Here is a 12,876-nt window from a genome sequence, read left to right on the forward strand (position 1 = left end):
GCCTGTAAAGTGGATTTTATACTTTTATATCTTGGTTATTAATATGGTCAGAGGTACCAACATTTTAAAACCATAATTAATGAAAAAATAAATCACTGTACTAAAATAATATAGGAAAGTTCTATTAATTTTGAGTTAAATTGTTTTAATGTAAAAATTTTGCCTGATATTTCATATTTATCTTCAGAATGTATGATTTTGAAATAATTGTGTCTTACATGTATTACAGGTCACCGTATCATCAGCCAACCTCATACAGGCCACGCTTACTGCTATCTGGAGAACGGGGCTCAGGTCAAACTTCTCACCTTGCTCCAGCACTTTTGCACACTCTAGAAAGATTCTCTGTGCATAGACTAGATCTCCCAGCACTTTATTCAGTTAGTGCCAAAACACCTGAGGAATCATGTGCACAGGTAGGTTTGTATCACATCAGAGCACTTCTGACTTTCTTATTGCTTATATTTTGGTAATATTTCTAGTGTGTAGTGTTTACAGATAAGATTTTTCAGAGTATGATATGAATATTAACTTTTTGTTGGTTATTCATTAGCATTCTAGTATTAGTGTAAAGGATCCTTTTGATGCATACAGTTTTTTAGGTGAGCTCTTTGTCTTTCTCATGATCTTCCTTACTGAAATTTTAATACCCTGTTTCATTATGCATTGTATGTAGAAAGGGAGTTTATTTTGCCTTTTTCTGACCCTCTGTTCAAAGCTGTGGTGTCAGAGCAGTTTCAGACTTTTGTCTTTTCTTAGAGCCTTATCATAGAAAGGGAAATGATACCCAGTTTGAGATATCAGAATTTAATATTCATATTAGAATAGTGATAGCCGTTCAAAAATTACAGATATTTGTGTTGATAGTTGTGTGTTTGATATTTGACTTTCAATTATTTTATATTTACTGGTTTGTGAAGCAAAGTTCTAGTGGGGCTGTTTATATTTCTTGAGGTTGTTATATATAACCATGGATATATTATGTCATATTGAAACTAGGGATGAGGGTAATACATTTTTTGAGCTAAGGAACCATATCTAAGCCATTTTTGTAACTCTGACAAGGTGTCCAGCTGATAGTGGTCATTAAATGTTTGAATAATAGTGTTTCAAATAAATAAATTAGAGAAAGGAATGCCACTTTGTAGTTTGCTACTTAGCCTACTTTTAGAGTTAGATAACTGGAGTAGTAACACTTAAAACATTTCACACAATTTTGTTGTTTTTTTCCCAGTTATGTTTTCCAAATAATAAATATACTATAATTGGCCATTTCCTACATTGTAGCAAGAAATATGCATTTTTTAAACAATTCATAGTAGTATTGATTTAGTTTCTCTTTTACTCACAGTCTCTGGATATGAACACTCTACCAGCACTTTATCACTTTTAAAGCCCTATTTAAAGGTTTCTTTTTCCAAAACCCCTGAATTAAATGCTATCCTCCAGTATTTTGCTCCCAGTTTGACACATTTAACTCATCCTGGATGTGTTTTCCAATAATGTTGATTTATATATTTACTCGTATTTTTCTTTTTAGAGAGACAAAATTACTGCAGGTTGTATGCAGTAAGAGAATTACTCAGTACCATTTAAAATAAACCCAAATGATTTAGTAGAAAAATATAAATCAACAAAATTGACCCCAGAGAGGAGAGACTCTAAACAAATCACTGTGGAAGAAGAAATTCAGCACGTATCTTAAAGCCATTAAACATAGATGGTTTCACAGGTGAATTATTTTAATCTTAAAGGATAAGATCATTTTAATGCTAGTCAAACTGTTCCAAGGCATAGGAATAGGAGGAAAGCTATGAAATTGGCAAAACCAACAATATCACATCTTTCAGGGAAATACAAAATAAAACTGTAGGCCAATCTCATTTAAGCAGTGATCACAAAGAAACTATTACAAATGAAATCTAGTAGCGCAACAAAAGAGTAATATAACATTACTAAAGCATGTAAGATTAATTCAGTTAGACATTGAGAGATACAAGTATTGGAAAGGATACATTGAATTTGTAAGCATTTGCCTATGATATGATTAATTATATGGAAAACTTACAGTGTCAACTAAAGAATGATGAAAGACAATAAAGGAATTCCGTAAGGTGGACACTTTCAAAGTTAATGTTTTAAAATGATACTTTTCTCTTATAATACTATAATAAGTTAGAAATATAATAGAAGAAGAGGTCCCAATTAAAATAGCAACTAAGTTTACCTAGGAATTAGCAGAAACAGTATGAAGGGACTATGAGAAGAAAACTAAAAGTTGCTGGTGGGGGGGACAGTTGACTATATGAAAGACATACCTTGTTTGTTTGTTTCCCAACCCAAAGGCCAGAGAAGCCTCCCGCTAGGAATGCTCTCTGCCTTTCATAGTATCATCAGTCTTCTTCTTGGCGGGGGGAGGAAACCATCTTTATTAAGGAGGCCAGAGGTGGGCTAGTCTCTTGTATTCTTCCCATATCCCTAAAGTAAATATATGTTTGTTTGTTTGTTTGTTTTTTGAGATGGAGTCACACTCTGTTGCCCAGGCTGGAGTGCAGTGGCGCCATTTCAGCTCACTGCAACCTCCGCCTCCAGGGTTCAAGCGATTCTCCTGCCTAAGCCCCCCGAGTAGCTCAGACTACAGGCACGTGCCACCATGCCCAGCTAATTTTTTGTATTTTTAGTAGAGATGGTGTTTCACCATGTTAGCCAGGATGGCCTTGATCTGCTGACCTCGTGATCCGCCCTCCTTGGCCTCCCAAAGAAGTAAATATATCTGTAGAGATTTGGCATTTGGGTCTCAAACCAAGCTTGTAGACTTCAAAATTTGGTTGTCTCAAACTAAAATCTCTACCTTGAGAACTCAGAAGCTTATTTGGTAAACCAAAAGCCAAGAATTTTGTTTGTTATCTTCAGTCTTCTGATCGACTCTTTTGAGGCAGGAGGGTTGGAATGTTCTACATAGATAAATTTCAAATGTATTTGGGCAGTTAAAAACCTGTTGAGCATTCAACTCCATATGTGAATGTACTTCTAGTGTATGTATGTGTGTGCATGTGTGTGTACACACTATTAATCTTTATATTAAGAAATAGCAAAGTTTAGATGGTTTCTCTGCTTTAGATATCAATTAAATGTCAATATTCTCATCACCTCTTACTCTCAGCTCCCATGATCTGATCATTGCTGCAGATCTCTGCATTGGGAGTGAACCACTATATAGGAACAAGAAAGTCTGGGGATTTGGGATGGGCATATCTCAGTGAATACTTCACAGTGCCATCTTCGTAGAGAGAGCCATGCCTGGCTAGAATACTTATGGTGTTTTCATACTAATGATAATGTGTTAATATGTGGAGCTTTAGAGGAAGAAGCACACCTTGTTTGTAATTACTGTGTTAAACTTATTTAATTCAGAGTGTAGACTCAAGTCAAATTATGCAGACTAAAATCTCAGTTGTGGTTGTGACCTTGGGCAAGTAGCTTAACACTCTGAGCCTTAATTTTCTCATCTGTGAAACAGAGATGACACCATGAGGTTATCAAATACACTTGACATATAGTCCTCAATGAAAGTTAGTTATATTCATGCTTATTACTACTACCGTTGCTGCCACTGCTACTGCTTACAACTAAATGGTAAGGCTTTAAGTTCAAAGACTGTGAGGTTTTTTTCCTAAATTAATGTATAAATTAAGTTCCAATTATAATCTCCTCAAGACTTAGGGAGAGAAGTTAAAAAAAAGAGTTCTGTGTTTCTTCTAGAAAATAAATATGAGACTAGCAAGGAGAATTCTAGAGGAAAAAGTGTCATTGGGGGCCCTACCAAAATTTTAAGGGTGTAATAGAGTTACAGTAATAAAGAATGTGTGCCTGTGCAAGAATAGACAAAAGTATTAGAAGAGACAATTCATGCTTAAGACTTTTGTAGAAGTAGAATTTGATGGTGATGACCACAATGGCGATGACATTTCATATCAGTAGATGAAAGAAATGGATTATTTACCAAATGGTCTTGGAAAACTAGCAAGTTCCTCCAATAGGGGAAAAAGCAAAACAAAATAAAACTAGGATTTCCTACCTTTTTCTATAGCCCAAAATGAACTCGACATGGTCAGTGGAACTATAAAAGTACTGGAAAAATTCACAAGGTCAGTGTATTTATTATCTTATGTGTGAAAGTAATTTCTAAGCAATGCACAAAAGCTAGAAAACATAAAGATATGAAGGAATTTGATTATATTTACACATGACAGAAAGCATTCCTTAAATTAATACATATAGTCTGGGAAAAAGTATATTTGTAGCAGGTATGTTGAGAACAGGTTTCCTAAATATGGACAAATGCTTTAAAATCAGTAAGAAGAAAGAATAGCAATCTAATATAAAAATTGGCAAAGTAGAAACATGATATTTATGGGGGAAAAGAAAAAGCAACCAATAACAAATGTGAAAAGATTCTAAGCTTCACTTAAGTGAAAATAAAGTATCAGATTTGTGTGTGTGTTTCTTTAAAAGCTTGATAATGCCCCGTTGGAGATGTGGAATGCTCATACTTACTTAATGGAAATGTAAATTTATTTGATGTTTTTGGAGTGTAATCTGGCACCGTCTTTTAAAATTTCAAGTACCACATTGGTGTAGTGTGAGAAAAGAAAATAACATTTCAAGTGCATATACCCTTTGACCCAGAAATTCTATGTTTAGGAATTTTTCCTAAAGATATGTTAGCTACAAGTATTCAATGCTAAATGAACAAGTATATTTATCACTGTGTCATGTGTAATTGCCACACAAAACACAAAGGCAAACAAACTGAATATCCCTTCACGTGGGACCAGCTAAAATTAGTTATGGTGTATCTTGACATACAGAGGAATACTGTCTAGCCGTTAACACGAATGATGTAGATTTACATGGGCTGATTCGGAAAAATGAAGATGACATTAGTGAAAAAAGCAAGTATCCCCCAAAAATGTTAATATGGTTGCTTTGACTTGGAGAGAAGGACTCTGGAAGATTGGAAAATGTGTGAACTTTGCCTTTTTAGTTTATGCTATACTGTTTGGAAAATTCTCTTTTTTGAAGTTTTTATTTGACTATATCGAGCAAACTAAAGATGAAAAAAATCACTTTAAAAGAGAAATATTTTCTTTTCTTTCTTTTTTTTCTTTCTTTCTTTTTTTTTTTTTGAGACGGGGTTTTGCTCTTGTTGTCTGGGCTGGAGTACAATGGCGTGATCTCGGCTCACTGCAACCTCCACCTTCCAGGTTCAAGCGATTCTCCTACCTAAGCCTCCCTAGTAGGTGGGATTATAGGCACCCGCCACCATGCCCAGCTAATTTTTGTATTTTTAGTACAGACGGGGGTTTCACCATGTTGGTCAGGCTAGTCTTGAACTCCTGACCTCAGGTGATCTACCTGCCTTTGCCTCCCAAAGTGCTGGTTGTAATCTAGGCGTGAGCCTCTGTGCCCAGCCAAGAGAAATATTTTCAAAGTGAGAAAGGTTTTTTTATTTTTGTTTATAGTTGTTCCTTATGGCTAATTTGTATATATATTCACAAACATTACTGGTTTAATGTTATTTAAGTAAAGGTAAGGAAACACTTAGGAAGCATTGTAGTGAACTATATATTGATGTTACAGGGTTTTTTTTTTCTTTTCTTTTTTCTGATGTTTTTCATGGCGTCTTTCAGAATCCTGCTTGGCCAACTTTGAATTCTACATCCTCTGGTCTCTTGTACACTTCTTGTCTTTTACTACTGTTTTGTTTTGGTGGGAAGGAGAGAGGTGTCACTTGATAGTGAAAAACAAAAACTCACTATCATTTTGGTTGTATTTCACTTTCTCTAGTACATTAAGGCTTCTCATCTTCTCAGTGTATACCTAAGAGCTTCTGGGTTAGAAGTCGAGCTTACTCTAGAGTGACTCCTCCTAGATAGTCAGTCTGCCAGGACCTGAGCCATGAAGTGCAGTCGTGATAGCAGACACCCACACTCTATCTGCAACACTGGCCAGAGACCGGATGTCTTGGCTAATCTGTGATTATATGTGTCTTAAGTGCATATTTAAAATTATTTTACATTCATAAATATAACACTGTCTTTGCTAACAAATTCTGCAAAAAGAAGCTGTTATGTAACGTAAGAGGAATTTTAAAATAATTGGTAGAGGTTGGCAAACCAGGTTATAAGTGGGTACAAAAGCTGTAGGGATGAGAGTGCATGAGTCAGGTGGTGAAACACTGGAAAGATTGAAAAAGATTATCTTTTCTTCTGTATTCCTTTTCATTTCTTCCTTTTTGCTTCACCTTTCTTGGGAGCTAGTCCTCCTGTACTCAGAGTTCTCTCTCTAGATCGATGTGTAGTATAAGGGTTTAGTCTGGTAAGTTATTCTTGCATATTTTCTCTTTTCCCCAGGCTCTAAAATACCTAATATCAATTAAGTTTGGTATTTAGTAGTGTAACATGAACATGAAAGGCAGTCTTAAAGGGAATCTTAAATCACTTTTAAAGGGCTGTATGTATATATGTGGTAAGGTGGGAGACCCCTACTTGATATTTTTTGTATTGTGGGGATCATGTTTCATTTTATGTCTGTCCTTTAAAACATACATGCACAGGAATATACGTGACAGAACTTTCTTTTCTCCTTCTGACGGACTCAGCTATTGATTAATATCATCAGTTGGAGTAAAAAATGGCAGAGTTAGTGTCTACTATATTAAAAAGCAATGTTTTTCTTATTGTTTCTTAAGATTTAGTGTGCATAAGAATCACCTGAGTGTACTTATACAAATTTCTGATTTTCTGGCTCCACGCCCATAGATTGTGATTCACTCAATTTGGAATGAGTCCCAGGAATCTGTACTTTGTAAAAATGCATCTCAGATATTACTATTCTAGGTTTTCAGTAGCTCTCACTTTGAGCTATAGTACTTTAGCTGGTCACTAGACATTAGTCCAACATTTATCACTGAAACAAATGTGCACGCATGCGCATGTGTGTGTGTGTGTACACACATATGTCACTGAGCATTTCACAGTCTTCCAAGGGCTTTGGAAGGAGAATGAGAACCCTTGGTATAGCCTGGAAAATTTATGGTTGCCCCCTTAAGTTCACAAGTAATTATTGAGTCCTACAGCAAGGCAGGAGATGTTAATATTGGTAGTAAAAGACCTTTGGTATTAACACTCTTAAAAAACAAAACAAAACTATGATTCTCCTTTTCTGACATCCTCAAATATAATTTTTTGCCTCCTGTATATTTCTATTGTTGGTTTGGAAAAAAGGGACTGATAAGTGTGCTGTATTTTATCTTTTTAATTATTAGACAGGTTTGATTCAATTAATGCATTTATATATGGTCTGAAAAGCTTTGGAGTTTAGGTACTATGTGGTGTTGGGAATAATTTCAAAAGGTGAATAAGGTCTTTTCTTGGTGAAAATTTAAATGCATTTATTTCCCCAGAGAGAAATTGTTATCTAGAATTTCCCAGGGGAAATTCTTTTTGGTTGAATAGCTTGAAGGCATTAATGTACTTACCTGTGTGTATACTTTGGCTGCTCTTGTGTTTGTGCTTATAGATTTCTGGATTTCTCTGTAGGAGTCTGTGTGTACTTTGGATGCTTTTGTGTTTGCTCACATGGATATCTGAGTTTTTCCATAGCAACACTTAAAAAATAATTTTTTTTCTGAGTTGTAGACAAGTTAAATTATCCTGACCTGGAGTGTATCATACTTACTGAAATTCTTGAAGTCCTTAGGGAATGAAAATATTAGAAAAAGAAAAAGAATTTAAGTGATTTAATTTTCATAAAATGCTAATTTGTGTTACTACCATAGTTCAGTAACTAGTACAGATGTGTTCTATAACAGGCTTATTTTGTGTGCATGTAAAGAAATTTGTACCTTATTTATTGAACCCTGAATCTTTAGAATCCAGACAATGCTTTCTTTTCACAAGAGATTCTCAATAAATCTTAGATAAAGGGAATATAAATAGATAGAGTAAAGGGATAAAAATGGAATAAAGCCACCAGCAATGCAAAGATATTATTTATTTTAATAATTTCTGATAGCATGGCACAAAGAATTAAACTTATTAGTGCCTTTTAATTTTTATAAACATTGAGGATGTTGTAGGTCCCAACATTTTTCTTTTACCTGTGTTTTATAATTTTAATATATTTATAATACTATTAAGTGACTGAGACAAGTTCTGGAAGTTTCTTGATGACAAAAGTTGTTTCTTTTCTATATTGCCCTCTTTAGGCAGGTAAAAGTGATACTGGCTTTGAGCTTTCTGCTTCATTCACATTTGGGTTTAAAAATTGTATAGTTTTCACTTTCTAAGGGAAATGGCTTGTTGTGGGACTACAAATTCTTAAAAATACACTAAATTTTCATGGACGGAACATTTTAATTTGATGGCTAAAATGCTGACTTCAAAGTTTAGCTTTTGAGATGATTAGAACTCTTGTAACTGTAAGTGCAGTTTATATCATGACTGCTTCCTTGGATGGCTACTTCTAAGTTCGGTGGCCTGATTTTTGCCTTTAATATCTTTAATATTTAGAGGAAGTAGTTTGTGATTTTTTTTAAATAAAGAAAGTTTTTAAAAAATTTGTTATCTAAGGTCCTTATAATGTCTGTGGCAAGAAGGAGGTCAGAAGGAAATGCAGTATAATGTAATAAAGAATCAAAATGAACAGTTCACATATGCTGGTGTTTGTTCATTTTACTTGTGCAAGAGTGCTGGTCATGTCAGAGGTATTTTGAAACGGTTGGTTCAGTAATTTGGCCTACTGTCTTTTTTTTTTTTTCTATAACAGTTTTTCTGTTTTCTACTACACCTTGCACATCCACCAATCCAAGACACCCTATAGGTGAGTATTTTTCTAGTTCTCAAATGGCATCACTTGTTCCCAAGCCAGTTGCAGCTTCATTGAAACTAGGCTATATTTTTCTACTCTGAATTATCTAGTATTTGATTTCACAGAGTGTATTTTACTCCACACTTTAAAAGTTACCAGCAAACTGCTCAAGAGCTGTTTTTATGTTGCAGAAAAAAATCATACTAGGATTAAACTTTTTTTTTTCCTATTGCTTATATGCTAAGAATTTTTAAATGCTATTCTCAAACTCTGTTCTTTTTGAATTTTTATTACAAAATGGGAATTAGAACAGACTGGTTATAGATCTAAAGAAAATATAAAAGTTTATTTTAATATTCTGAGATGACATAGAACAAGGAATTAAAAAGAAAGCTTGTTTTAATAGTGCTTTTTAGTATTTCTAGAAATTAAGGATGGTTTTCCTCTAAAGGCTTAGGAGAAAAATTACAAAAATATTTCATAGATGTTGGTATTTCATGTAGTTAGGTTAATTCTCAATTCATGTAATTATACACTCATAGATCAGAAAGGCGAAGCCTTTTTATTTTTCCATGTTCATCTTAGACTTGCCTGATTTTTTTTCCCCAGTAAGTTTTCAAATATAGTTTAAATTTTTTTTTGTCAAGAAGGACATTTTCCTAAAAGCTTTGGAAGTAAAAAGCCTCCAGATTTTTTTTATTGGACTAGTAGGATGTCACGTTCAATTTGTTGATTTTGAGAAGATGAGATGAAAATAAGAAATTTTTTGGAAATGTGGAAAAATTTCTAAATTTTTAAATGGGGTCAATACGCTATCATGTTCAATTTGAGTTCAATATCATGTTAATTTTGAGACAATTGGAGGAAAAAAAGAAATACAAAAAAACAAACCTCACCTCTTAGAGCTGGTGATGATTGTATGTAGTTCACCCTTGCACATACAGTTAAGATACCTGTAGTTAACCTCTGACTCTGTCAAATTATTATCACTTAACCTTCTGTTGCTTTGCTCATCCTCTTTGATATTTTTTAATGGCTAGATGTTCTCAGCACATGTTCCTGGAAAATCTAACCTAGAAGTACTAAAATCAAAGGCAAAATTTTGTTTTTTTTAAAGGCATGTTTTCCTGTCTTCTCTCATACCCTGGGCATGTATGTGGTAGCTTGCATGGCCGAATTAAGTGATTGGCTTTGTGAGGTTTCTTAGTAACCTATAGTTGGTTAGTCTTTCATATGATCACCTTTCTTTCTTTGCTGACTATCTCTTGTTTTACCAGCACAGAGTGGGGAACTGTAAAGTGACAAAAGGAGTTGGTCACTGTCTTCCATGTAACCATGCCTGATTTGGGTGGCATGTAATTTTTTTTTTTTTTTAAATAAATGCCTCAGTTGCCTTTGTGCTTCTGCATGGTTCTTTCCTTTTGCCAATATTTATGCTTGTTTTTCTCTTATGAATTTTCTACAAGAACTTTGGAAAAAAATAATCCTTGGATTTCCAAGATCCAGGATAGGAGGGTACGTGTTTGCAGAAAAGGTCAAAATTTGAGAGTCCTGAAGGAGTTGTACTGTACAACTGTTCTGGATTGGTGGATATGCAAATATTAAGGAAGGGAAGGAGCAAATATTACTTTTGATGTGAGTGATCATAACATCTACATTTTTTCCAATTACTATTTGAGCCTCTTTCAACTGGTTTATTATTCAATTGGCAGTATCTTTTATTTTACACAGAAGGTTGAAAGCTGTATAAAATACACTATTTAAGAAATGTATGTAAGTGGTAAGCTTACTCATTAAAGAAAAATAATAGTTTTGATTCTTAGGATAGTTTCTGATAATCCCAATAATTTTAAATATTAAATTCTTCTTTCTTTTTTTTTTTTTTTTTTTGGAGATGGAGTTTCACTGTCTCCCAGGCTAGAGTGCAGTGGTGCGATCTCGGCTCACTGTGACCTCCGCCTCCTGGGTTCAAGCGATTCTCCTGCCTCAGCCTCCTGAGTAGCTGGGACTACAGGTGTGTGCCACCACACCTGGCTAATTTTTGGATTTTTAGTAGAGATGGAATTTCACCATGTTGGACAGGCTGGTCTTGAACTCCTGACCTCAAGTGATCTGCCTGTCTCAGCCTCCCAAAGTGCTGGGATTACAGGTGTGAGCCACAGTGCCCAGCTTAGTTCTTATTTCTGTATCTTGTATATTACATAGGCTAATTGAAATGTGTTAAAAATAAGGGAAAATAAGTAGAGCATTTTAGGAATAGAATTCTCAAAATGGAAGAAAGATTTTTATAATTCAACTTGTTAAAGATAATGAGAAATGTCCTATTAACATGTCAGAATTTGTTGGTGTGATATTAAACTGTCGACTTAATAAGTAAGGGGCATTAATTCAGCTTGGCAGCTTACTAATAGCCAACCTGGTCCCTACTGGTTGTGTTGGTAGAGCGTGATTGAAACTATGGTTAAGACTCTTTAACACCTGGGGAAAACTTCATTTTGTATTTTCCAACAATGGAAGTGTCTCAGAGCTCTTTGCTAATCATTTGCTCTTTAGGTAAGTTAGAGTATTTTGTGACTATTTTATAAAATATTGAACTAAGATAATGGGAGGAGGTGAATGACTGGTTCAGCAGGTAGTTCATTAATTTTAAGCTCTAGGGTGGTACATCTTGGTTAAAATGATTAATTTATATATTGTATGATTTTAGTCAAGGTGCTCAAAAACGTAAGCTGTGTTGTTATTCTTTGTGTAAAGTTTATGGATATCGCATGAGTGCCATAGGTGTATATTTATCTCTTTATTTGCAGCATATTTTACAGTGGTATTTTGCTTTATTATCTTTACATGCTAGATAAGTGGAACAATTTGATACCTTCCACTGTTAATATATACTGAATAAGAATAATTAAAGGGCAAAACGTACTTTTTTTTTGTGGAGCAAGGGTAGACTGAAGCTGTGTAAGGCTTGTGTATCATTTCTTGAACTTAAATTTTGAGGCTGAAACTAATGACTGTAATAGGCCTGACACATTTCATATATTTGGAGATTACTGGGTAGACTTTAGAATAATCAATTTGAGTTGTTTAATGCTGGTTTTTTTCCTTAATCAGATTTTTCGTGAAGCTCGAAGAACAGTACCTAGTATTGTTTACATGCCTCACATTGGAGATTGGTGGGAAGCTGTCAGTGAAACTGTGAGAGCAACTTTTCTGACATTGCTACAAGATATACCATCATTTTCACCTATATTTTTATTGTCTACCTCTGAAACCATGTACAGTGAACTGCCTGAAGAGGTAAGAACTGATTAAGTATTTATCTTTCCTTATTGTTCTAAAATAGTTGACCCTGTAAATTGGATACCTTTTAATTATTATAAAATCAATACTGTCAGGGTTTATATCCTGGGTGTAACTGCCTATTAGCTGTGTGATGTAGGAAAATTATTTATTGTTTTAAGTTTTAGTTTCTTTTTGGGTATAGTGGTATTCCACAGTGTTGTTATAAAGATTGAGATAATTTATGCTTAGAACAGAACCTGACATGTATATATACAGATTCAGCATCTCTAAAAAATTCAAAACCTGAAACTTCTTTGAGTACTGACATGAAGCCGCAAATGGAAAATTTGACACCTGACCTCACTCGATGGGTTGCAGTCAAAACTTTGTTTCATGCACAAAATTATTAAAAATGTATAAAATTACCTTCAGGTTATATGTGTAAGGTTTTTATGAAACTTAAATGAATTTTGTTGAGACTTGGGTCCCATCCCCAAGATAATCTCATTATATATGTGCATATATTTTAAAATCTGAAAACGTTTGAAATCTGAAACACATCTAGTCTCAAGCATTTTGGAAAAGGGTTACTTAGCTTTCTAAGACAATTGTGGCTATATCACTATCAGTTATATCCTTCTCATCCTTATCATCTGTGAGGTCATTTGATGAGATTTAACCTTTCAGCTCTTTCATTGATAGCATCATGTTAACTTGAAT

General features: G+C 34.2%; 1 protein-coding gene across 1 annotated transcript in view; it reads left to right on the forward strand.

The window, feature by feature from the left end:
• Positions 1 to 12,876, forward strand: part of ATAD2B (ATPase family, AAA domain containing 2B) — a 197,442-nt gene that overhangs the window by 136,093 nt on the left and 48,473 nt on the right. The window contains exon 20 of the mRNA XM_011972741.1: positions 11,986 to 12,171. Coding sequence (XP_011828131.1) covers positions 11,986 to 12,171 — 186 coding nt within the window. The remainder of the gene's footprint in view (positions 1 to 11,985; positions 12,172 to 12,876) is intronic.

The sequence above is a fragment of the Mandrillus leucophaeus genome, unplaced genomic scaffold (genome assembly GCF_000951045.1).
Source record: "Mandrillus leucophaeus isolate KB7577 unplaced genomic scaffold, Mleu.le_1.0 Scaffold13, whole genome shotgun sequence".
Lineage (NCBI taxonomy): Eukaryota > Metazoa > Chordata > Mammalia > Primates > Cercopithecidae > Mandrillus > Mandrillus leucophaeus.